At 49.5% G+C, this 27,650-nt stretch overlaps 1 protein-coding gene across 3 annotated transcripts in view; it reads left to right on the plus strand.

The window, feature by feature from the left end:
• The window catches only part of BABAM2 (BRISC and BRCA1 A complex member 2), a 462,713-nt gene that overhangs the window by 286,071 nt on the left and 148,992 nt on the right, over nucleotides 1-27,650 (plus strand). For all 3 annotated transcript variants that reach the window (XM_063918901.1, XM_063918900.1, XM_063918902.1), the window contains one exon: nucleotides 5,470-5,579. In XM_063918901.1, the coding sequence (XP_063774971.1) occupies nucleotides 5,470-5,579 (110 nt within the window). The remainder of the gene's footprint in view (nucleotides 1-5,469; nucleotides 5,580-27,650) is intronic.

Below are 27,650 nucleotides of genomic sequence, written 5' to 3' on the forward strand. Positions count from 1 at the left end.
ACATGCAGTGGACGCAATGTGATCTACATATGATTATCTTACTATACAGAACATGCAGTGGACGCAATGTGATGTACATATGATTATCTTACTATACAGAACATGCAGTGGACGCAATGTGATCTACATATGATTATCTTACTATACAGAACATGCAGTGGACGCAATGTGATCTACATATGATTATCTTACTATACAGAACATGCAGTGGACGCAATGTGATCTACATATGATTATCTTACTATACAGAACATGCAGTGGACGCAATGATCTACATATGATTATCTTACTATACAGAACATGCAGTGGGCGCAATGTGATCTACATATGATTCTCTTACTATACAGAACATGCAGTGGACGCAATGTGATGTACATATGATTATCTTACTATACAGAACATGCAGTGGACGCAATGTGATGTACATATGATTATCTTACTATACAGAACATGCAGTGGACGCAATGTGATGTACATATGATTATCTTACTATACAGAACATGCAGTGGACGCAATGTGATGTACATATGATTATCTTACTATACAGAACATGCAGTGGACGCAATGTGATGTACATATGATTATCTTACTATACAGAACATGCAGTGGACGCAATGTGATGTACATATGATTATCTTACTATACAGAACATGCAGTGGACGCAATGTGATCTACATATGATTATCTTACTATACAGAACATGCAGTGGACGCAATGTGATCTACATATGATTATCTTACTATACAGAACATGCAGTGGACGCAATGTGATCTACATATGATTATCTTACTATACAGAACATGCAGTGGACGCAATGTGATCTACATATGATTATCTTACTGTACAGAACATGCAGTGGACGCAATGGTTTTATTGTGGTAACACAGTACAGTCGGCTTATACACAGGGGGCCTCATTCACATGCAGTCGAAGGAGCCATCGCTTGGATGCATCAGCGATGCACAGGTATGGCAACACAGCAGTAGCATTCTGATAGAAGTAGATGCCTCCTGCTTGCATTAGTGATCCATCGAATCACCTGTGACACCGTCGGCTGGCTGAATGGCCCATGGGGTCGCACATGTTGGCCGCCGCAGTTCCTACAAAGAGGCCAGGACATCTACGTTTTCTGACAGAGATCCCGGCCTCGATATTCTCCCAAAACGTGGACAGCGCGCCTCCGCTTGGGAAAAAGAGACAGTCGCCACTCCAAGATAACAGCAGACTGTCAGTTACGGACAGTCTGCAGTTGTAGTGCTTCCAACGACGTAGCACAGGCCAGTCGCATGCGCTCATTACCGAACATCGCTCAAACTGTGCGTCGTATTCACATAAATATAACAGCTGGGAGCGATAAGACTACATTGTTAAAATATACTGTTCAACTTTATGTGCGACATTTGTGTGTGTGTGTGCAACTGAGTTTAAATCTGTATACAAAGCACCACAAAGCAGCAGCCGCTACATCTGCGCCTTTGTACGTGTGTAAAACCAATCTATTTGTGGTCAGTGTCACGGCTCAGCATCCCCAGAACACAGAGCGGCTCTTTGCTGCATCTGCAATGCGTATATGACGCAAAGTATAAAAAAAAAAAATGCGGTGAGATGTAATGAAGTCCGAGATCGGCGGAGGTGCAGAATGGTGGCCGATCTCGGACATTTTTTTTTAAAGGGGCAATCACTTACAAAACTTGGTTTTGCTTTATAAGTGTTTGCCCCTTTAAAATACAGTTGGATAGTGCAATGGTTCTCTAACTGGGGGGCAGATGTATTAACCTGGAGAAGGGATAAGCGCAAGGTGATAACGCACAAGCCAATCATTACGGATTTGAAAAATGACAGTTGAGAGCTGATTGGCTGGTGCTGGTTATCACCTTCCACTTTATCCCTTCTCCAGGCTTAATACATTTGCCCCTGTGTGCCGTGACACTCTGGGTTGCCTTGGGACACTTGCAGGGGTGCCCCGGGTTGGTGGTCCAGGACCAATTAAAATTATTTATGGTCAATGTAATAGGCAAAACCATTGCTAGTGGCTTCCAATGATAAAATATGTCATCAAACAGAAGGGAATCCTTGACATATAAACACAATTTAGTTAATTTAATTTTATTTGTTTGTTTGTTTTTTTCCAGAATTTCTCAATAAGAAACTTTCGACCTAGGGGTGCCCTGAAAAAATTCTGATACTCTAGCGCTCCGTGGCTCAAAAAAAGTTTGTGAACCACTGGGATAGTGACGATTTTGATCAAAAATCATCTTACTGACTGTGATAAAGTCTGCTTAAGGAGATAAGTTCTACATGGACAGTGGCGGTTCCGGGTCCCGGCTGACACTGACCGCTGTGGCCAGGCTGTAGTTATTGTAGACAGTGCCATGTGTGAATGAGGTTTGAGCACTAAAGTAAGGAGGCTGCAACGTTTGTTGTAACAACATACAGCAGCGACAGAACACGCTATGCCCCCTGTCCCTTATACTGCAGCCTGTGCTGCTCTCTGTATTAGGGGTCTATTCATGAAGCAGTGAAAAGTGTGGAGAAGTGAGCCAGTGGAGAAGTTGCCCATGGCAACCAATCAGTGTTGAGGCAACATTATCGTTTGCGTACTATACAATTGTATGGAGCAGCTGATTGGTTGCCATGGGCAACTTCTCCACTGGCTCGTTTCTCTACTCTTTTTACTGCTTCATGAATAGACCCCTTAGTGTCTTACATCACAGACGTAAGTGACTGTACGTGACACTAATTGCACTTATATCAGGCTAATTAAACTCAGTACTTTCCAGAATGTACATTATGTTTACATGTCATAAAGGCCATGAAGTGAGGATTGTAAAAAGAGACTTTGTAATCCTTATGTCTTGTTATCTAAGCTGTCTTGTTTTTCTTTTACTAATTGCCCTCATTACTGTATATATATAGTTTGTTTTGCTGTGTTCCAGACAATGTTGAGAACAGTGAAGTTGATTTAACATATTGTGTAAAAAATAATACCCACACCGGAAATGCCGTAAGTGTGGTCCCTGACTTTATCCATTCCACCTCAACAGGGGCCATCTAGGTTCTGCATTGAGAATATAATTGGTGTCTTACCTGCACTGTTCCTCTTATTGGCCTGTCAGGTTTCTATGGTCAGACAGTCCCGTCATCAGTCACCAAAGCCTGCCCCCTCTTAATAGGCTCATACTCCCCTTACAAGAAGCCTTAAACTGGACCCATCACCTATATACATGGTATTCCTGCAGTTGGAGGCCATCAGGAGGCTGTGTCATTATTGACCACATAACTTGTTAATATTGTACACCAAAGGTGCTCCAGGATACCAGATGGGGTCATAGAATCTCATGTCAGGGATGTATTTAATTTGAATGGAATTTTCACTCCTGAAATGTCAGGACAGCGGAAGCCTGACACCTTGGTTCCCTGGCTAATGGCATCCTGACACCTTTGATCCCTGGCCAATGGTGTGCTAATACGCTGGATCCCGGGCCAGTGCCACCCTAACACCTTGGTTCCCTGGCCAGTGGCAACCTGACACCTTTGATCCCTGGCCAATAGCGTCCTAATACCTTTGATCCCTGGCCCATGGCACCCTGACACCTTGGTTCCCTGGCTAATGGCATCCTGACACCTTTGATCCCTGGCCAATGGTGTGCTAATACGCTGGATCCCGGGCCAGTGCCACCCTGACACCTTGGTTCCCTGGCCAGTGGCATCCTGACACCTTTGATCCCTGGCCAATAGCGTCCTAATACCTTTGATCCCTGGCCCATGGCATCCTGACACCTTGGATTCCTGGCCAATGGCATTCTGACATCTTGGATCCCTGGCCAATGGCGACCTAATACGCCGATCCCTGGCCAGTGGCACCCTGACACCCTGGATCCCTGGCTAAAGGCGCCATGACACATTGAATAGCCAGACATGGCATCCTGACACTCTGTATACCCAGATATGGCATCCTGACACTTTGTATACCCAGACAGTGGCACCTTGACACTTTGAATACCCGAATAATGTTCCAGAACAATAGTGTCCCAGCTAATAAAAACTTGAGCATCACTGCCACAGTGGAAGTTCACAGCCAGATACACTGCTTTAAAGGGCAAGAAGCATTTTTTACACTGTTAAGAGACCTTTGACCTGTTCCTCTAGGGCAGAGATTTTCAACCTTTTACAACTCGCGGCACACTGAACAAGATTTAAATATTGCCAAGGCATATTCAAATAAATGGTGATGCATGGTGCAGTTGCGTGTCCTAGGATGTCATGTCGCAGCTTCTCCATAGGTAACGCCTGAGCCACATCTGAGAAAGCCAGAAGAGCCCAACGCTGCCCGGGCCCAAAATTAGAACTGGTTCTGCAACCACTAAACCCACCAGGGCCTCAGTAGCGGCAAAATACTGACGGCTGTGCTTCTATGGCGGCACACCTGGAGACTGCTCAGGGCACACTAGTGTGCCACGGCACAGTGGTTGAAACACACTGCTCTAGGGGCAGAGTCATTTAGCTGTGAGCTTCTGTCAGAACCTTGCGAGATGTCACTGCTCTTGTCCCTTCGAGATGACAGCAAGAATAAGCGAGATTTAGCCTACCATAGAGCCCAGAGTTACACATGACTGCACTTTCACTATATGAGATTTCTTCCTTATGTTACTTTCTCCTACGTCCTAGAGGATGCTGGGGACACTTCATAGACCATGGGGTATAGACGGGATCCGCAGGAGACATGGGCACTCTCTAAGACTTTTACTGGGTGTGAACTGGCTCCTCCCTCTATGCCCCTCCTCCAGACCTCAGTTAGATTTCTGTGCCCAGAGAGACTGGACACTAACAGGGGAGCTCTCCTGAGTTTCTCTGAAAAATACTTAGTTAGGTTTTTTATTTTCAGGGAGCGCTGCTGGCAACAGGCTCCCTGCTTCGTGGGACTGAGGGGAGAGAAGCAGACCTACTTCTATTGAGTTCAAAGGCTTTGCTTCTTAGGCTACGGGACACCATTAGCTCCAGAGGGTCTGATCGCTAGCCGTGCTAGATGCTCGTTCCCGGAGCTGCGCCGTCTACCCCCCTTGCAGAGCCAGAAGAAAGAAGCCGGGTGAGTACAGAAGTGAAGAAGACTTCAGAGACGGCGGACGCTGACTGAGGTACCGCGCGGCGACGCGCTGCGCGCCTGGCTCATACACACACAGCACACACACACACACTGCAGCAAAATGAACTGTGACCCTAGAGATGACCGCACGAGACATGACTGCTGTGCAGGATTCTTACACAGAGAACACACCATGATCCCATATCAACAAATCGGAGACAGCATTTGTGTAACACTGATTGTGTGACAACATCCTATACTGTATGTGAAAAGCAGAATACATTTATTTCTTATGTGATAATAAATTGTGTGCTGTTTTAGTGTGTTTTATATTGATTTGACATAAATGCGCTTACACAATCACTGTTCTGCTTTCACCTGTCTAGGACGCCAATGAGGACCCGGGGGACGATGTTGCGCTGCTCTCGGTCAGCTTTGAAGACGCAGAGGCTACACAGGTGTTCCCCAAACTCTACCTGTCTCCTCGCGTAGAACAGTGAGTGTGCATTCACCTGATCTAGTACCTGCATTACACCTCCCCTGTTGCTTGTGCCAGAATAGTGTAAATGTTGCTGTATTGTGTTGCTGCAGTTTGCTGGGCGAAACCATTTTTTACCCATGGAATTTAAAAAACAAAGTGCCCCTATTTACAGATTTCCCACATGTGGCGTGCAACACGTATTACCTTCGTTTCCTGTTGCTTTTGCACTGTGCTAAAGGGCCCCGTACACTTACGCAACACGTCCGTCTGACATGTCGCGGGCAATCACCCCCGGCAACCTCCCAAGGCCAAGATACATCGTATGCTATCCTTTTGCATACAATGTATTTTGGGCAATCCCAGCCACGCCTGCGGGGTCGGTCCAGATTGAATTTGCAGCACATTCAATCTGGAGGATCCGATCCGATGCTCACGGGAACGCGCATCGGATCGGAAACCCCTCCAAAATGCCCTATTTCATCCGATATATCGGCCCGAATGCTCGAAATCGGATGAAATCTGGCGTTATCGTCCTAGTGTATGGGGCCCTTAAGATTTATGTATTACAGGTATAAATTATGTCATGTTTGTATAATATATTCTATTTTATTCATGTAATAAGTCTGATGCGATAAGTTATCATTGGTATCCGGTCTTTAGGTCGACCATTATTGGTCAACAAGCATTAGGTCGACATGGTCAGTAGATCAACATGGCAAAGGTCGACACATGAAAAAATTCGACATGTTTAAAAAAAACTATTTTTTTTTACTTTTTCTTACTTAACTATCCACGTGGACTATGATTGGGAATAGTAAGCACCTTTGCCCGAAGCATGGCAAGCAAACACGGTGCACTAATTGGGGTTCCCAGTCACTTTACGATGAAAACAACACTAAAAAATAATTAAAAAACCTCATGTCGACCTTTTCTCATGTTGACCTTTTCCGTGTCGACCTCATGACCGTGTCAACCTATTCCAGGTATTGACCAAGTCACTGTCGACCAACAGTGGTCAACTTAATGACTGTCAACTTAGTTAGGGTCGACCCAATGATCCACACCCGTTATCATTGCGTCAATTAAGAACACAGAAATCAGCCATTCTGTGGTCTGGATAACCGTATTCACAATAATGCCCCTACAGCTGTATACTAATGGGCGGCAGTCTGTCCTGTATCCCATCTGCGCAGATGGAGCCCCACCGGCTCACACCGCAGTGACTGGACAGACCGTCGTAGCAACTACTGACCTCACTAAGGTATGAGGCCAGAGCTGCCACCAGAAATTGTGGGGCCCAGGACTGACAAAATAGGCAGGGCCCCCCACACCTTTCCAACAATTGCGGCACCCGGGAATCAGCATAAACTATTACAGTGTGAAGTCCCCCCCCTTCCCAACTTCCCCCCCGGACTCCTATTGACCTTGGGAGGTGTGTTGTTATTTTTTTTCCAATTAAGGGGTTATTCAGAGCGATAAAAACATGATGTGATTGCTGAAATGACAGCCAGCCCTCAGGCCTCCTTCTGCCTCACTCTCACGACAATTACATAAATGCATACTTAATCTGTCTCTGCTCCTGAGCTCTTCAGCGCGGCATGACGTTATGACATCACGCCGCGCCGCATCCTGCAATAACTTTATTGAACAGCAAGCTGCAGCTTGCTTGTTAGGATCTGCGGCGGCGGTGGGCGGCGGGCAGACAGGAGAAGGGAGTAGCGGCGGGCAGTTGGAGTACTAGCAGTGGTTGCCGCGGACAGTCCCACCAGCAGCAGCCGCTGGGAATAGCGGCGGCGGGCAGTTCGAGCAGCCCGGGCCCTCCACCCTTTGTCAGAGTGGTCGGCCCGGGACAACTGTACACAGGGCACCCCCTTGATGGCAGCCCTGAATGAGGCACATCAAGCCTCATTCCTCCATGACATGAGTAGATTCTAGACTGGAGTCTCACGATGTAGCGTTGTTACTGAGCAGTAATATCCATAAAGTAATTGGTTTCAGAATGAGCAGTTATTTAGCGGGTACTTAAAATAGATAAAATGTGATGACACTGTCTGAGCAGTCATATATTGGCTCCATAGTACGTTGTCCTGGCGTGTCCCTACCCATATCCCCCCAGCTCTGCCTGCCTGTGTTTTGCCATCATATGGTAACCCAGGCCTGTAAGAGAGGGACATAAATATTCCCAATTTACAGGAGTCTGCTTGTTAAATAAATAGAGGAAACATAGAGAACGGCTTTTTACAAAGTTTGTAATAAATCTTGTTACTACCACAAAGAACAAAGGCGGCTCTTGTTTAATGCTCCTGTTTACGTCTTCTCCAGGAACATGGGTTTCGCTGTATAAACTCGCTGGTTGCATGTTCAGGGAAGTGAGCTGGATTAAATGCCGGTTAGGTCTATTTCTCAACCAGGTCAAACGCTGCCAGTTAACTCCTCTCCTGCCACCGTGCACTGTCTGCCCATAGCCCACCGGGGAGTGGGTCAGGCACTTGTACTGTGTGTAGACGGCGTTTAACATGTTGACATTTTGGTGACGGCATTCTGGACGTCGGCTTGGGGACAGACCTGCTATGTGTTTTATGTGGACAAGCTATTCTGCCTCTGTAGCATTGCCCAATATCATCACACAGTTATTTCTCTATCGTCCTAGTGGATGCTGGGGTTCCTGAAAGGACCATGGGGAATAACGGCTCCGCAGGAGACAGGGCACAAAAAAGTAAAGCTTTAGGATCAGGTGGTGTGCACTGGCTCCTCCCCCTATGACCCTCCTCCAAGCCAGTTAGATTTTTGTGCCCGGCCGAGAAGGGTGCAATCTAGGTGGCTCTCCTAAAGAGCTGCTTAGGAAAGTTTAGCTTAGGTTTTTTATTTTACAGTGAGTCCTGCTGGCAACAGGATCACTGCAACGAGGGACTTAGGGGAGAAGAAGTGAACTCACCTGCGTGCAGGATGGATTGGCTTCTTGGCTACTGGACATCAGCTCCAGAGGGACGATCACAGGTACAGCCTGGATGGTCACCGGAGCCTTGCCGCCGGCCCCCTTGCAGATGCTGAAGTAAGAAGAGGTCCAGAATCGGCGGCAGAAGACTCCTCAGTCTTCTAAAGGTAGCGCACAGCACTGCAGCTGTGCGCCATTTTCCTCTCAGCACACTTCACACGGCAGTCACTGAGGGTGCAGGGCGCTGGGAGGGGGGCGCCCTGGGAGGCAAATGAATACCTATTTTGGCTAAAAATACCTCACATATAGCCTCCGGAGGCTATATGGAGATATTTAACCCCTGCCAGAATCCGTTAAGAGCGGGAGACGAGGCCGCCGAAAAAGGGGCGGGGCCTATCTCCTCAGCACACAGCGCCATTTTCCCTCACAGAAAGGCTGGAGGGAAGGCTCCCAGGCTCTCCCCTGCACTGCACTACAGAAACAGGGTTAAAACAGAGAGGGGGGGCACTAATTTGGCGATATGCTTATATATATATTAAGATGCTATAAGGGAAAACACTTATATAAGGTTGTCCCTATATAATTATAGCGTTTTTGGTGTGTGCTGGCAAACTCTCCCTCTGTCTCTCCAAAGGGCTAGTGGGTCCTGTCCTCTATCAGAGCATTCCCTGTGTGTGTGCTGTGTGTCGGTACGTGTGTGTCGACAGGTAGGAGGACGATGTTGGTGAGGAGGCGGAGCAATTGCCTGTAATGGTGATGTCACTCTCTAGGGAGTCGACACCGGAATGGATGGCTTATTTAGGAAATTACGTGATAATGTCAACACGCTGCAAGGTCGGTTGACGACATGAGACGGCCGACAAACAATTAGTACGGTCCAGACGTCTCAAAAACACCGTCAAGGGTTTTAAAACGCCCGTTTACTTTAGTCGGTCGACACAGACACAGACAGGGACACTGAATCCAGTGTCGACGGTGAATAAACAAACGTATTCCTTATTAGGGCCACACGTTAAAGGCAATGAAGGAGGTGTTACGTATTTCTGATACTACAAGTACCACAAAAGAGGGTATTATGTGGGATGTGAAAAAACTACCATAGTTTTTCCTGAATCAGATAAATTAAATAAAGTGTGTGATGATGCGTGGGTTCCCCCCGATAGAAAATTATGGGCGGTATACCCTTTCCCGCCAGAAGTTAGGGCGCGTTGGGAAACACCCCTTAAGGTGGATAAGGCGCTCACACGCTTATCAAAACAAGTGGCGGTACCGTCTATAGATAGGGCCGTCCTCAAGGACCAGCTGACAAGGCTGGAAAATATAATAAAAAGTATATACACACATACTGGTGTTATACTGCGGCCAGCGATCGCCTCAGCCTGGATGTGCAGAGCTAGGGTGGCTTGGTCGGATTCCCTGACTAAAATTATTGATACCCTTGACAGGGACAGTATTTTATTGACTATAGAGCATTTCTATATATGCGAGATGCACAGAGGGATATTTGCACTCTGGCATCATGAATAAACGCGATGTCCATAACTGCCAGAAGATGTTATGGACACGACAGTGGTCAGGTGATGCAGATTCCAAACGGCACAGTATGGCCGTATAAAGGAAGAGGACTTGTTTGGGGTCGGTCCATCGGACCTGGTGGTCACGGCAACTGCTGGAAAATCCACCGTTTTTTACCCTAAGTCACATCTCTGCAGAAAAAGACACCGTCTTTTCAGCCTCAGTCCTCTCGTCCCTATAAGATCATATCTGCCCAGGGATAGAGGAAAGGGAAGAAGACTGCAGCAGGCAGCCTATTCCCAGGAACAGAAGCGTTTCACCGCGTCTGACAAGTTCTCAGCATGGCGCTGAGACCGTACAGGACCCCTGGATCCTACAAGTAGAATCCCGGAGGTACAGATGGGAATGTCGAGACGTTTCCCCTTCGCAGGCTCCTGAAGTCTGCTTTACCAAGTCTCCCTCCGACAAGGAGGTAGTATGGGAAAAAATTCACAAGCTGTATTCCCAGCAGGTGACAATTAAATTACCCCTCCTACTACAGAAAAGGGGTATTATTCCACACTATATTGTGGTACTGAAGCCAGAAGGCTAGGTGAGACTTATTCTAAAAAATTTTTTTTGAACACTTACAAAGGTTCAAATTAAGATGAAGTCACTCAGAGCAGTGATAACGAACCAGGAAGAAGGGGACTATATAGTGTCCCGGGACATCAGGGATGCTTACCTCTATGTCCCAAATTTGCCCTTCTCACTAAGGGTACCTCAGGTTCGTGGTGCAGAACTGTCACTATCAGTTTCAGACGCTGCCGTTTGGATTGTCCACGGCACCCCGGGGTCTTTACCAAGGTAATGGCCGAATTGATGATTCTTCTTCGAAGAAAAGGCGTCTAAATTATCCCTTACTTGGACGATCTCCTGATAGGGGCATAGTCCAGGGAACAGTTGGAGGTCGGAGTAGCACTATCTCGGATACTGCTACAATCAGCACGGGTGGATTCTAAATATTCCAAAATCGCAGCTGATCCCGACGACACGTCTGCTGTGCCTAGGGATGATTCTGGACACAGTCCAGAAAAAGGTGTTTCTCCCGGAAGAGAAAGCCAGGGAGTTATCCGAGCAAGTCAGGAACCTCCTAAAAACAGTGCATCATTGCACAAGGGTCCTGGTAAAAATGGTGGCTTCCTACGAAGCAATTCCATTCGGCAGATTTCACGTAAGAACTTTTCAGTGGGATCTGCTGGACAAATGGTCCGGATCGCATCTTCAGATGCATCAGCGGATAACCCAATATCCAAGGACAAGGGTGTCTCTCCTGTGGTGGTTATAGAGTGCTCATCTTCTAGAGGGCCGCAGATTCGGCATTCAGGATTGGATGCTGGTAACCACGGAGCCCAGCCTGAGAGGCTGGGGAGCAGTCACACAAGGGAAAAATTTCCAGGGAGTGTGATCAAGTATGGAGACTTTTCTCCACATAAATATACTGGAGCTAAGGGTAAATTTATAATGCTCTAAGCTTAGCAAGACCTCTGCTTCAAGGTCAGCCGGTATTGATCCAGTGGGAAAAACATCACGGCAGTCGCCCACGTAAACAGACAGGGCGACACAAGAAGCAGGAGGGCAATGGCAGAAACTGCAAGGACTTTTCGCTGGGCGGAAAATCATGTGATAACACTGTCAGCAGTTTTTCATCCCGGGAATGGAAACTGGGAAGCAGACTTCCTCAGCACGACCTCCACCCGGGAGAGTGGAAACTTCATTGAGAAGTTTTTTCCACATGATTGTAAACCGTTGGGAAATACCAAAGGTGGACATGATGGCGTCCCGTCTGAACAAAAAACGGGACAGGTATTGCGCCAGGTCAAGAGACCCTCAGGCAATAGATGTGGACGTTCTGGTAACACCGTGGGTGTACCAGTCGGTGTATGTGTTCCCTCCTCTGCTTCTCATACCTAAGGTGCTGAGAATTATAAGACGTAGAGGAGTAAGAACTATACTCATGGCTCCGGATTGGCCAAGGAGGACTTGGTACCCGGAACTTCAAGAGATGCTTACAGAGGTCTTATGGCCTCTGCCGCTAAGAAGGGACTTGCTTCAGCAAGTACCATGTCTGTTCCAAGACTTACCGCAGCTGCGTTTGTCGGCATGGAGATGGAAAGCCGGATCCTAAGGGAAAAAAGGCATTCCGGAAGAGGTCATTCCTACCCTGGTCAAAGCCAGAAAGGAGGTGACCGCACAACATTATCACCACGTGTGGCGAAAATATGTTGCGTGGTGTGAGGCCAGGAAGGCCCCACAAAGAAATTTCAACTCGGTCGTTTCCTGCAATTCCTGCAAATAGGAGTGTCTATGGGCCTCAAATTGGGGTCCATTAAGGTTCAAATTCGGCCCTGTAAATTTTCTTCCAGAAAGAATTGGCTTCAGTTCCTGAAGTCCAGAAGTTTGTCAAGGGAGTATTGCATATACAAAACCCTTTTTTGTGCCTCCAGTGGCACTGTGGGATCTCAACGTAGTTCTGGGATTCCTCAAATCACATTGGTTTAAAACCAGTCAAATATGTGGATTTGAAGCATCTCACATAAAAAGTGACCATGCTCTTGGCCCTGGCCTGGACCAGGCGAGTGTCAAATTGGTGGTTTTTTCTCAAAAAAGCCCATATCTGTTTGTCCATTCGGACAGGGCAGAGCTGCGGACTCGTCCCCAGTTCTCTCCCTAAGGTGGTGTCAGTGTTTCACCTGAACCAGCTTATTGTGGTGCCTTGCACCTACTAGGGACTTGGAGGACTCCAAGTTGCTAGAAGTTGTCAGGGCCCTGAAAATATGTTCCAGGACAGCTGGAGTCAGAAAATCTGACTCGCTGTTTATACTGTATGCACCCAACAAGTTGGGTGCGCCTGCTTCTAAGCAGTCGATTGCTCGTTGGATTTGTAACACAATTCAACTTGCACATTCTGAGGCAGGCCTGCCACAGTCTAAATCGGTTAAGGCCCATTCCACAAGGAAGGTGGGCTCATCTTGGGCGGCTGCCCGAGAGGTCTCGGCATTACAACTCTGCCGAGCAGCTACGTGGTCAGGGGAGAACACGTTTGTAAATTTCTACAAATTTGATATCCTGGCAAAAGAGGACCTGGAGTTCTCTCATTCGGTGCTGCAGAGTCATCCGCACTCTCCCGCCCGTTTGGGAGCTTTGGTATAATCCCCATGGTCCTTTCAGGAACCCCAGCATCCACTAGGACGATAGAGAAAATAAGAATTTACTTACCGATAATTCTATTTCTCGGAGTCCGTAGTGGATGCTGGGCGCCCATCCCAAGTGCGGATTATCTGCAATACTTGTACATAGTTACAAAAATCGGGTTATTATTGTTGTGAGCCATCTTTTCAGAGGCTCCGCTGTTATCATACTGTTAACTGGGTTTAGATCACAAGTTGTACGGTGTGATTGGTGTGGCTGGTATGAGTCTTACCCGGGATTCAAAATTCCTCCCTTATTGTGTACGCTCGTCCGGGCACAGTACCTAACTGGCTTGGAGGAGGGTCATAGGGGGAGGAGCCAGTGCACACCACCTGATCCTAAAGCTTTACTTTTTTGTGCCCTGTCTCCTGCGGAGCCGCTATTCCCCATGGTCCTTTCAGGAACCCCAGCATCCACTACGGACTCCGAGAAATAGAATTATCGGTAAGTAAATTCTTATTTTACATGCCGGCCACAGGGGCCAGGGCGCAGATCTCTTCTCTCCAGGAGCCAATAGCACCACAAAATAATACCATCTCCATTTCACATATGGCGCTATCTCTACTAGAGCTCAGAAATAAACTGTTTGGTAGATTCCGACGTTCTAGAACTATAACTGTTTGGCGCCCAATGAATCCGGTAGAAACTTGCGCTGAAAAGAAAGGGTTTGGTGTTCCGAACAAATTGTTATTTAAACGGTCATTTTTAAACTAAATGACCTTTTAAACAACAGAAGATACTAACGATATAATTACCTTTTATTATCTTGTTCTAAGTAACCTTTTTTTTTTTTTTTTTAAATATCTGGAAATCCATTTAGCAAAATTGTTAGTCTGGTATTACCCTGGTGACTGAACCTTGTGGTTCTCCAGCTGCAGGGAAACTACAACTCAGGCAATGTAGTGCCTGTAAATGGCTTATAGGCAAAGGGGGTCATTCCAAGTTGATCGCTCGCTAGCTACTTTTAGCAGCCGTGCAAACGCATAGTCGCCGCCCACCGGGGAGTGTATTTTCGCTTTGCAGAAGTGCGAACGCCTGTGCAGCAGTGTGGCTGCAAAATCATTTTGTGCAAAACAAGACCAGCCCTGTAGTTACTCTTCGTGTGCGTTGATTCTAACGACGGAGGGACGGCTTTTGACATCGCACACACGTTCAGCCACGCCAGCGTTTTTCTAAGCACTCCCTGAAAACGGTCGGTTGACACACAGAAACGCCCACTTCATGTCAATCTTCCTGCGTTCGCCCGTGAGACTGAAAGCTTCGCCAGAACCTGTGCAAAACCACGATGCTCTTTGTACCCGTACGTCGTGCGCGTGCATTTCGGTGCATACGCATGCGCAGATTAGCCGTTTTTTTCACTGATCGCTGCACTGCGAACAACGGCAGCTAGCGATCAATTCGGAATGACCCGCAAAGTTCTGGCTTGTAGTGCACCAACCGCTGAAATCCAGATATGTTAGATAGACTAGACTTGGATCGACCACTATTGGTCGAAAGTAAGTAGGTCGTCATGGTTTCTAGGTCGACAGGGACTCTAGGTCAACATGAGTTTTTTATTTTTTAAATTGTGTCGTTTTCTTCGTAGAGTGACCGGGAACCCCAATTAGTGCACCGCGTCACCTCGTATAGCTCGCTTCGCTCGCCATGCTTCGGGCAAGGTGCCTCTCTCCACTACCGCTGCGCTCGGCACAGGTTACCGTTCCTAATCGTAGTCCATGTGGATCATAAAGTATGAAAAAGTTCAAAAAATGAAGAAAAAAAAGGTGAAAAAGTCATGTTGACCTTTTCTCATGTCGATCTAGAACATGTCGACCTAGAAACCATGATGACCTCCTTTGTTGTCAACCAATAGTGGTTGACCTAGACACTGTCGACCTAAGAGACCGGATCCCCTGAAATCCTGGGTTGACTGATTTAGAGGTTGGTGCCATGAGCAGAATGGGAACATTCCCCCGTTGCTGCGTCCTGTGCACCTCCTTACACCACGCTCCGTGCTCACATGTCCTGTGCACCTCCTTACACCATGCTCCGTGCTCACATGTCCTGTGCACCTCCTTACACCATGCTCCGTGCTCACATGTCCTGTGCACCTCCTTACACCACGCTCCGTGCTCACATGTCCTGTGCACCTCCTTACACCACGCTCTGTGCTCACGTGTCCTGTGCACCTCCTTACACCACGCTCCGTGCTCACGTGTCCTGTGCACCTCCTTACATCACGCTCCATGCTCACATGTCTTGTGCACCTCCTTACACCACGCTCCGTGCTCACATGTCCTGTGCACCTCCTTACACCACGCTCCGTGCTCACATGTCCTGTGCACCTCCTTACACCACGCTCCGTGCTCACGTGTCCTGTGCACCTCCTTACACCACGCTCTGTGCTCACGTGTCCTGTGCACCTCCTTACACCACGCTCTGTGCTCACGTGTCCTGTGCACCTCCTTACACCACGCTCCGTGCTCACGTGTCCTGTGCACCTCCTTACACCACACTCCGTGCTCACATGTCCTGTGCACCTCCTTACACCACGCTCTGTGCTCACGTGTCCTGTGCACCTCCTTACACCACGCTCTGTGCTCACATGTCCTGTGCACCTCCTTACACCACGCTCCGTGCTCACGTGTCCTGTGCACCTCCTTACACCACGCTCTGTGCTCACGTGTCCTGTGCACCTCCTTACACCACGCTCCGTGCTCACGTGTCCTGTGCACCTCCTTACACCATGCTCTGTGCTCACATGTCCTGTGCACCTCCTTACACCACGCTCTGTGCTCACGTGTCCTGTGCACCTCCTTACACCACGCTCTGTGCTCACATGTCCTGTGCACCTCCTTACACCACGCTCCGTGCTCACGTGTCCTGTGCACCTCCTTACACCACGCTCTGTGCTCACATGTCCTGTGCACCTCCTTACATCATGCTCCGTGCTCACATGTCCTGTGCACCTCCTTACACCACGCTCCATGCTCACGTGTCCTGTGCACCTCCTTACAGCATGCTCCGTGCTCACGTGTCCTGTGCACCTCCTTACACCACGCTCCATGCTCACGTGTCCTGTGCACCTCCTTACACCACGCTCCATGCTCACATGTCCTGTGCACCTCCTTACACCACGCTCTGTGCTCACGTGTCCTGTGCACCTCCTTACATCATGCTCCGTGCTCACATGTCCTGTGCACCTCCTTACACCACGCTCCGTGCTCACATGTCCTGTGCACCTCCTTACACCACGCTCCGTGCTCACATGTCCTGTGCACCTCCTTACACCACGCTCTGTGCTCACATGTCCTGTGCACCTCCTTACACCACGCTCTGTGCTCACGTGTCCTGTGCACCTCCTTACACCATGCTCCGTGCTCACATGTCCTGTGCACCTCCTTACACCACGCTCTGTGCTCACGTGTCCTGTGCACCTCCTTACACCACGCTCCATGCTCACGTGTCCTGTGCACCTCCTTACACCACGCTCCGTGCTCACATGTCCTGTGCACCTCCTTACACCACGCTCCATGCTCACGTGTCCTGTGCACCTCCTTACACCACGCTCCGTGCTCACATGTCCTGTGCACCTCCTTACACCACGCTCCGTGCTCACGTGTCCTGTGCATCTCCTTACACCACGCTCCGTGCTCACATGTCCTGTGCACCTCCTTACACCACGCTCCGTGCTCACGTGTCCTGTGCACCTCCTTACACCACGCTCTGTGCTCACATGTCCTGTGCACCTCCTTACACCACGCTCTGTGCTCACGTGTCCTGTGCACCTCCTTACACCATGCTCCGTGCTCACATGTCCTGTGCACCTCCTTACACCACGCTCCGTGCTCACATGTCCTGTGCACCTCCTTACACCACGCTCTGTGCTCACGTGTCCTGTGCACCTCCTTACACCATGCTCCGTGCTCACATGTCCTGTGCACCTCCTTACACCACGCTCCGTGCTCACATGTCCTGTGCACCTCCTTACACCACGCTCCGTGCTCACATGTCCTGTGCACCTCCTTACACCATGCTCCGTGCTCACATGTCCTGTGCACCTCCTTACACCACGCTCCGTGCTCACATGTCCTGTGCACCTCCTTACACCACGCTCCGTGCTCACATGTCCTGTGCACCTCCTTACACCACGCTCCGTGCTCACGTGTCCTGTGCACCTCCTTACACCACGCTCTGTGCTCACGTGTCCTGTGCACCTCCTTACACCACGCTCTGTGCTCACGTGTCCTGTGCACCTCCTTACACCACGCTCCGTGCTCACGTGTCCTGTGCACCTCCTTACACCACGCTCCGTGCTCACATGTCCTGTGCACCTCCTTACACCACGCTCTGTGCTCACGTGTCCTGTGCACCTCCTTACACCACGCTCTGTGCTCACATGTCCTGTGCACCTCCTTACACCACGCTCCGTGCTCACGTGTCCTGTGCACCTCCTTACACCACGCTCTGTGCTCACGTGTCCTGTGCACCTCCTTACACCACGCTCCGTGCTCACGTGTCCTGTGCACCTCCTTACACCATGCTCTGTGCTCACATGTCCTGTGCACCTCCTTACACCACGCTCTGTGCTCACGTGTCCTGTGCACCTCCTTACACCACGCTCTGTGCTCACATGTCCTGTGCACCTCCTTACACCACGCTCCGTGCTCACGTGTCCTGTGCACCTCCTTACACCACGCTCTGTGCTCACATGTCCTGTGCACCTCCTTACATCATGCTCCGTGCTCACATGTCCTGTGCACCTCCTTACACCACGCTCCATGCTCACGTGTCCTGTGCACCTCCTTACAGCATGCTCCGTGCTCACGTGTCCTGTGCACCTCCTTACACCACGCTCCATGCTCACGTGTCCTGTGCACCTCCTTACACCACGCTCCGTGCTCACATGTCCTGTGCACCTCCTTACACCACGCTCTGTGCTCACGTGTCCTGTGCACCTCCTTACATCATGCTCCGTGCTCACATGTCCTGTGCACCTCCTTACACCACGCTCCGTGCTCACATGTCCTGTGCACCTCCTTACACCACGCTCCGTGCTCACGTGTCCTGTGCACCTCCTTACACCACGCTCCGTGCTCACATGTCCTGTGCACCTCCTTACACCACGCTCCGTGCTCACGTGTCCTGTGCACCTCCTTACACCACGCTCCATGCTCACATGTCCTGTGCACCTCCTTACACCACGCTCCGTGCTCACATGTCCTGTGCACCTACTTACACCACGCTCCGTGCTCACGTGTCCTGTGCACCTCCTTACATCACGCTCCGTGCTCACATGTCCTGTGCACCTCCTTACACCACGCTCCGTGCTCACATGTCCTGTGCACCTCCTTACACCACGCTCTGTGCTCACGTGTCCTGTGCACCTCCTTACACCATGCTCCGTGCTCACGTGTCCTGTGCACCTCCTTACACCACGCTCCGTGCTCACATGTCCTGTGCATCTCCTTACACCATGCTCCGTGCTCACGTGTCCTGTGCACCTCCTTACACCACGCTCCGTACTCACGTGTCCTGTGCACCTCCTTACACCATGCTCCGTGCTCACATGTCCTGTGCACCTCCTTACAGCACGCTCCGTGCTCACATGTCCTGTGCACCTCCTTACAGCACGCTCCGTGCTCACATGTCCTGTGCACCTCCTTACAGCACGCTCCGTACTCACATGTCCTGTGCACCTCCTTACACCACGCTCCGTGCTCACGTATCCTGTGCACCTCCTTACACCACGCTCCATGCTCACGTGTCCTGTGCACCTCCTTACACCACGCTCCGTGCTCACGTGTCCTGTGCACCTCCTTACACTACGCTCTGTGCTCACGTGTCCTGTGCACCTCCTTACACCACGCTCCGTGCTCACGTGTCCTGTGCACCTCCTTACATCACGCTCCGTGCTCACGTGTCCTGTGCACCTCCTTCCACCACGCTCCGTGCTCACATGTCCTGTGCACCTCCTTACACCACGCTCCGTGCTCACGTGTCCTGTGCACCTCCTTCCACCACGCTCCGTGCTCACATGTCCTGTACACCTCCTTACACCATGCTCCGTGCTCACGTGTCCTGTGCACCTCCTTACACCATGCTCCGTGCTCACGTGTCCTGTGCACCTCCTTACACCACGCTCCGTGCTCACGTGTCCTGTGCACCTCCTTACACCACGCTCCGTGCTCACGTGTCCTGTGCACCTCCTTACACCACGCTCCGTGCTCACATGTCCTAAGATGACCTGTGCACAGTACAACACTCTCTTGTGTAACTTTCATTCTTCTCTGAACTCCATCTGGTTGTTTGAATGAGCTCATAACTACTCTATATACAAACATGGAGCAGAGAAATATTTGCGAGGTGACTCCTGCGAGTACACTGTGATCTAATGATGATGTTATCGGTGATCATCGCATATTGCCGTTTAGTGTTTTATATTACATGCATTTATGTCCATTGCAAGTCACACTATGCAGCTGTTGCCTATATTAATAACACACGTGATTTGTTAAGGATGTCATTACAAGGATGCAGTTAGAACCGGAGTTTGAACTGGATTTGGACTTTGGACTACTCTAGATTCTAAAATGAAACCATTTTTACAAACACTGCCGCTCAGGATTATTATGTGGCTTCTCCTCACCTCTGCCATGAGAACATCAGGACTGCCCCCGGGCCTACCCCTCACGCGGCTGTAGTATGGTTTGCTGGCGGCCCGGTTCCCGACCGCCAGCATGCCGACAGCGGGGCAAGCGCAAATGAGCCCCTTGCGGGCTGGCTGTGCTCGCCACGCTGCGGGCACGGTGGCGCGCTATGTGCACCACGCTATTTATTCTCCCTCCAGGGGGGTCATGGACCCCCAAGAGGGAGAATAGGTGTCGGTATGCCGGGTGTCGGGATTCCGGCGCCGGTATACTGTGCGCCGGGATCCCAACAGCCGGCATACTGAATACCACCCTCTCAAGCGTACTTCCACCCCACTGTGTGCTATTCCTGTAATGTGTACCTCAACTGAATTGCACACCCTGACAGCAGCAACCTACTCAGTTGGTTCCTCCTCAGGCAGGATGTTCTTCAGGGTAAATCATACTACTACACAAGTGTCAGTTTCCCCATACATGCATTGGGCCCTTGTATGGCTCATCTCCCACAGTGTAACCTTCTTAGTGCGCCCAACATGGCTGCCCCATATGGTACACACCATGAAAATTACATGGACCTGCCTGTTTTGTTGGAATCCTACTCCTAGTGTCAGTACGCTGCAATCATCCCATTTTGTGTCATCTATGCTAGGGGTAGACTATTCCACCTAGGGTAATCCTGCGCAGTGCGCCCCAAGATGGCTGCCACACCTGGTACCTGTGAGTGTGGAATACACAACCCTTGAACGTTATTACCCAAAATGCCTGCACCAACCCTGCATTGTGCTTACTGTGCGCTCAAGGTTTTCTTTTTTTATTTCTGTGTTGCTTGTCAGTTGCTGTATTACTTATATCTTCTGTATTATGTGCATTGTTTTTGATGTCTGTAAAGCGCCTTGAGTCCTGTTGGAGAAAGAGCGCTATATAAATAAAATTATTATTATTATTATTATTATTATTATTATTATTTAACATAATTTTATATTGAGTTGTGTGTGACTCCATAATATATTTTCATCATTGCAGCAAAAGGCTCACCATTATTCTGTGCTTTTGGGAGACCCTGCTCATTTCATTATACGGCGCTCAGTCTGTGACTTCCTACTGCCTCCATCCCCCTCCTCACATCATGTCACTGCCCCTGTCACATGCAGCCCTGTCCACACTGACACATCACTCCTCTCCTGATGTACTCTGTGCTGCTGGGGGACCCTGCTCCTCCCACTATATAACTCTCAGTCTGTGGCTTCCTGCTGCCTCCATTCCCCTCCTCACATCATGTCACTGCCCCTGTCACATGCAGCCCTGTCCTCACTGACACATCACTCATCTCCTGATATACTCTGTGCTGCTGGGGGACCTTGCTCCTCCCACTATATAACTCTCAGTCTGTGACTTCCTACTGCCTCCATTCCTCTCCTCACCTCATGTCACTGCTCCTGTCACATGCAGCCCTGTCCTCACTGACACATCACTCATCTCCTGATATACTCTGTGCTGCTGGGGACACTACTCCTCCCACTATATAACTCCCAGTCTGTGGCTTCCTGCTGCCTCCATTCCCCTCCTCACATCATGTCACTGCCCCTGTCACATGTAGTCCTGTCCTCATTGACACATCACTCGGCTCCTGATATACTCTGTGCTGCTGGGGACCCTGCTCCTCCCACTATATAACTCTCAGTCTGTGGCTTCCTGCTGCCTCCATTTCCCTCCTCCCATCATGTCACTGCCCCTGTCACATGCAGCTCTGTCATCACTGACATATCACTCATCTCCTGATATACTCTGTGCTGCTTGGGGACCCTGCTCCTCCCACTATATAACTCTCAGTCTGTGGCTTCCTGCTGCCTCCATTCCCCTCCTCACATCATGTCACTGCCCCTGTCGCATGCAGCCCTGTCCTCACTGACACATCACTCATCTCCTGATATACTCTGTGCTGCTGGGGACCCTGCTCCTCCCACTATATAACTTTCAGTCTGTGGCTTTCTGCTGCCTCCATTCTCCTCCTCACATCATGTCACTGCCCCTGTCACATGCAGCCCTGTCCTCACTAATACATCACTCATCTCCTGATATACTCTGTGCTGCTGGGGACCCTGCTCCTCCCACTATATAACTCTCAGTCTGTGGCTTCCTGCTGCCTCCATTCCCCTCCTCACATCATGTCACTGCCCCTGTCGCATGCAGCCCTGTCCTCACTGACACATCACTCCTCTCCTGATATACTCTGTGCTGCTGGGGACCCTGCTCCTCCCACTATATAACTCTCAGTCTGTGGCTTCCTGCTGCCTCCATTCCCCTCCTCACATCATGTCACTGCCCCTGTCGCATGCAGCCCTGTCCTCACTGACACATCACTCATCTCCTGATATACTCTGTGCTGCTAGGGACTCTGCTCCTCCCACTATATAACACTCAGTCTGTGGCTTCCTGCTGCCTCCATTCCCCTCCTCACATTATGTCACTGCCCCTGTCACAAGCAGCCTTGTCCTCACTGACACATCACTTATCTCCTGATATACTCTGTGCTGCTGGGGGACCCTGCTCCTCCCACTATATAACTCTCAGTCTGTGGCTTCCTGCTGCCTCCATTCCCCTCCTCACATCATGTCACTGCCCCTGTCACATGCAGCCCTGTCCTCACTGACCCATCCCTCATCTCCTGATACACTCTGTGCTGCTTGGGGACCCTGCACCTCCCACTATATAACTCTCCGTCTGTTGCTTCCTGCTGCCTCCATTCCCCTCCTCACATCATGTCACTGCCCCTTCACATACAGCCCTGTCCTCACTGACACATCACTCATCTCCTGATATACTCTGTGCTGCTGGGGACCCTGCTCCTCCCACTATATAACTCTCAGTTTGTGGCTTCCTGCTGCATCCATTTCCCTCCTCCCATCATGTCACTGCCCCTGTCGCATGCAGCCCTGTCCTCACTGACACATCACTCATCTCCTGATATACTCTGTGCTGCTGGGGACCCTGCTCCTCCCACTATATAACTCTCAGTCTGTGGCTTCCTGCTGCCTCCATTCCCCTCCTCACATTATGTCACTGCCCTTGTCATAAGCAGCCCTGTCCTCACTGACACATCACTCATCTCCTGATATACTCTGTGCTGCTGGGGGCCCTGCTCCTCCCAATATGTAACAATCAGTCTGTGGCTTTCTGCTGCCTCCATTCCTTACATCATATCATTGCTCCTGCCATATACAGCCCTGTCGCAACCTAAGCCATATGAAGAGACAGATCACTGCGTAGGCATCTCCTGAAATAACATGTGCTGCTGTGAACATTTTAATTATATGATTTGCTATAAGTTGTTCTGCCCCCACTTACAAAGTACATACGGGCATGCAGAAGATGAAGACTGATTACAAGCCTGACCCTAGTCAGATGTCATTTACAGGGGCTTTACATTTTAAAAATTAATTTTGTTGAGTCAACGTCCCAATAATAGCAGTTTGTCAGATTCCCGGGATCACCTCCAGCATCTAGCATACAGCTGCAGCTGGCACTTATAGCTGGGGCATCTGCCAGACAACTTCTGCTCATCCTCAGCAGGAAAGGTCTAACACTATCATAATTCAGCAGACCGTCTTTTTAAGTGGAAACCACCTTTTATTATCTGTTCACGAATGTTTCATAAACAACAATCCTGCTGGTAAAGAATACAGGAATATGTTCATCAACATCTCAATAATTCATTTCATTTTATTGTATGTGAACTTTGCTCTGGGATAGTGTCCTTTATTCAGGCTGGTGCCGGTCTTACGATTTGCTTATTATTATTATTATTATTATTATTATTATTGGTAGTGTGGCTGCTGGTCCCACATTTCGGGTCGTTGTGTGCCTGCACGGGGTTGCAGAGAGGCTGCATGATCCATGTCCCACACCTGTGGTGATCTCCAAAGTGTGTGTATTGCAAATGCAGGTTCCGTGTTCCACCCCGAGTCTCAGTTTGTATAGTGGTTGTAGAATGGCTGCAACATCTATGTTTCAGGCCTTTATCTCGGCAATGGTTGTAGAACAAATGCAGGTTCTTTGTTCCTGCCCTCAGTTTGTATAGTGGTTGTAGAGGCATTGCAGGACCCACGTTCCCACATGTGACTGTCTGGACAGTTTTTGTAGAGCAGATGCAGGTCCAATGTTCTGGAATGGCTACAGATCATCTGTTCCAGAACCCATTTCTCTGTTTTTGTAGGTGTCCTAACTTTCCTTTCCAATCTTACCTTCTGTCTAGTGGTTGTAGAATGGGTACTGGTTCCACGTTCCAGTCCAGTGGTGTTAGTATGGCTGCAGAACCCACATTTCAGGCCTTTGTATATTAATTGTAACAGGGCTGCAGGATCCCCGTTCCTGCCCTGTGTTTATCGCCATAGCGGTTCTAGAGCAGATGCAAGTTCTATCTTCCAGAATGGCTGCAGATGACCTGTTCCAGAACCCTTGTTACTGTTTGAACAGAGGTTCTAAGTTCTTGCTTTCAATGACCAAGCTTACTGCCTGCCCAGTGGTTGTTTTAGGGCTGCAGGACCTACATTTCCAGCCAGTGTCTGACAGCACAGTGGATGTTGATTGACTGCAGGATCTATGTTCCAGGTTCTAGAGCAGATGCAACTCCTACGTTCCAGAATGGCTGCAGCTGATATGTTCCAGGCCCCATGTCTCTGTTTGCACAGTGGTTGCAGAGGTTACATGTTCCAGACTCTTTTACCTCTGTATGCTCAGTGGTCCCTACTTCCATTCCCAGTCTTCTTGTCTGGCCAGTGGTTGTACACCCTCCTTTTTTGGCTGCAGGTCCCTCAGCCTTGTACATTGTGGGCAGGTATTGTCTGCTCTGGTATGCTCTCTCTCTCGTTCCCAGAGATAATTAAAATTCCTCCCCCAAGAAAAACTTCTGCTTTAAGGTCACAGGACTGGAGTCTGAGGCAAATGAATGGTCTTGGCACCAGGAGTTCATGGTTTGCACATTTCTGCTCAGATCAAAGACAAACCACAAGAGATTCATTCTTTCCATCCATCGCAAAGAAACGTAAACTGAGATAACTCGGGGAGACTGATCACAGCGACTGGGACATAAAATAGGAATCTGGCACTGTTTCCTCAGCCTTGTGTTCTTTATGGGATTATAGAGAGATTAATGTATAATAAATATTGTCATGCTTGAGGGATATTTTCTGGGGATAAATATACAGACGTTCGCAGAACCATCTGTTAGGAGCTGGACTTGTGTTTCTGCTTTATCGAATCAAGGCTGTCAGATAGGCCTGCAGGGCCCAGGACGTGCTTCGCTCCCAGCCCGGGACGCCTTCCAGAAGTGTTTTTTTCCGAAAGTACACTCAGCAGTTTTTCTTCCCTGTCCTCCGAGCTGGGAAACACAAAGCACCACACCTTAAAATGTTCCATTCTTTCTGGAAACTGGGCAGTTTCCACTGTGATCCCGGCCGACCCTTGGTAAAAACAACAGGTAACATTGTTATTCCAAGCGCGGTGTCTGATGACGACAGGTGTAGCTATCGGGAAAGCTTCTGGATTTGTCTCGTTGCCGAATGGGCCGCCCATCATTCAAAGTGTATTTCTAACCCCAAATCTTTGCCGTAATAATTTAGCCTCGTTCTTTTAATGCGCTGAAAGCATAATGGAAATCCTGGATAGATTCTTACCAGCAACCTTCCCAAATATGGCTAAAAAAAAACTGGGGGCTTATTCAATATTTATCTGGGGTTTTCCCCAACAATTAACCCATTACGTGTACAGATGTGCGCTCACTAGCCTATTCTCAAATTGGGCCAAATAGCCCCATTTGGGGTGCCAGATGATGTGCGACTAAAGCACACCATGCGTCTGCCCTGGGGCAAACACAGGATTCCTGGAGGGCAGTTTCTAAAAGTTTGATTTTAGAGCAATTGCCGCCAACCCATGAAAGATATAATTAGCATGTAACAAGCTATAGACTTCCCCAAGCACACTGCAGTGTATGCAGGGGGGCCATCAGAAATTTTGGGGCCCAGGACTGATAAAATAGACAGGGCCCCTCCCTCCCCCCAAAAAAATATTCTGCCACGCCATTCCACCCCTATGTGATGTCATACAATGTGACGTTACACGTAGGTGGAGTGTTGCGGACCTACAGGAACGGTTCACAGAGAGCTGATATGCAGATGAGGCTTGTTTTAGGAAGTTTTCCCTGCACATCAGCCCACTGTTGATTCACAGCCTGGTGCAGCTGTACAGGTATTGGCGGTAGGAGCCAGGGGAGGGTCCCCTTCTCTGTCCCCCCCCCCCCCGATGGCTGTCCTGAGTGTATGTAATACAGTACTTCAGACATATGCAGGCCCAATGATCAGAGCTGTTTCTAGATAATTTGTCTCCCAGTGCGAACACAAAAAAATACCCCTCACCACCACCTATTCATGGGAAGGAGAAAAGGGGTGTGGTCTAGCAGCAAATGGGTGTGGTCTTACAGAAAAATACTACCTTACACCATATTATGCCCCAGACAGTAATGCCCCTAGCACCATATTATATCACACGAGTGGTCTTCTGTATGCCGGCGGCCGGGCTCCCGACGTCCAGCATCCCGGCGCCGGAATCCCGACCGCCGGCATACCGACATTTATTCTCCCTCTTAGGGGTCCACGACCCCCCTGGAGGGAGAATAAATAGCGTGGCGCACGTAGCGCGCCACCGTGCCCGCAGCAAGCCCGCAAGGGGCTCATTTGTGCTCGCCCAGCTGTCGGTATGCCGCCAGTCTGGATTCCGGCGCCGGTATGCTGGTCGCCGGGAGCCCGGCCGCCGGCATACACTACTACTACACCCTATCACACACAGTAATGCCCCTTGCACCGAAGAATGTCCTGCACAGTGATGCCCCTTGCATCTTGCCTCACTGCATGCGCCTTAAAATTGGCACTGTGCCTGCTCATTGTCAGGGGTTGTTTCATGCTGCTGCTAGCCTGCTCCCTCCGTTGCCAACACCACCACCGCATTCCTGGCACTGCTGTGTGGTTGCGTGCCTCCTCCCTCCGGGCTCTGTTTATTGAATGTCCCAAAATATCCGCCACCTTCTCTAGTATACTTCAAAACTGTCCTCTCTCAGGCGGTGGCCATTTTGGGAGGGACGTTTTCACAGTATCCTATGCTGAAGGCTAGACCGCATAGAATACTGCACACAGTGGCCGGGGGGTGGTTCCACATGTGATTGCATGGCTGGGCCCAGCCCTAGAGACAGCACGGCCAATGATCACGGTAAGCCACTTACCAGATCCTCTCTCTAGTGCAATGACTGAGCGCTCAGATACACAAACACACAGACACAACTGACTTGGTGGGAAAATCTGCTAGCACTGGGCATGTAGTGGCTGCAGGCCAAACTGAGGGTCTGTCCAGGCAACGGAATCCCACCTGCATTTGCCTTTGCTGCCACACAGTTTTGTACGAGTTATGCATCTTAGGTCCTAATTCAGATCTGATCTCAGCAGCAAATTTGTTAGCTAATGGGAAAAACCATGTGCACTGCAGGGGGGGCAGATATAACATGTGCAGAGAGAGTTAGATTTTGGGTGGGGTGTGTTCAACCTGAAATCTAAATTGCAGTGTAAAAATAAAGCAGCCAGTATTTACCCTGCACAGAAACAAAATAACCCACCCAAATCTAACTCCTCTGCACATGTTATATCTGCCTCCCCTGCAGTGCACATGGTTTTGTCCATTGGGTAACACATTTGCTGCTGCGATCAGATCTGAATTAGGCCCATAGTCCCATCA

The sequence above is a fragment of the Pseudophryne corroboree genome, chromosome 4, assembly GCF_028390025.1.
Source record: "Pseudophryne corroboree isolate aPseCor3 chromosome 4, aPseCor3.hap2, whole genome shotgun sequence".
NCBI classification, from domain to species: domain Eukaryota; kingdom Metazoa; phylum Chordata; class Amphibia; order Anura; family Myobatrachidae; genus Pseudophryne; species Pseudophryne corroboree.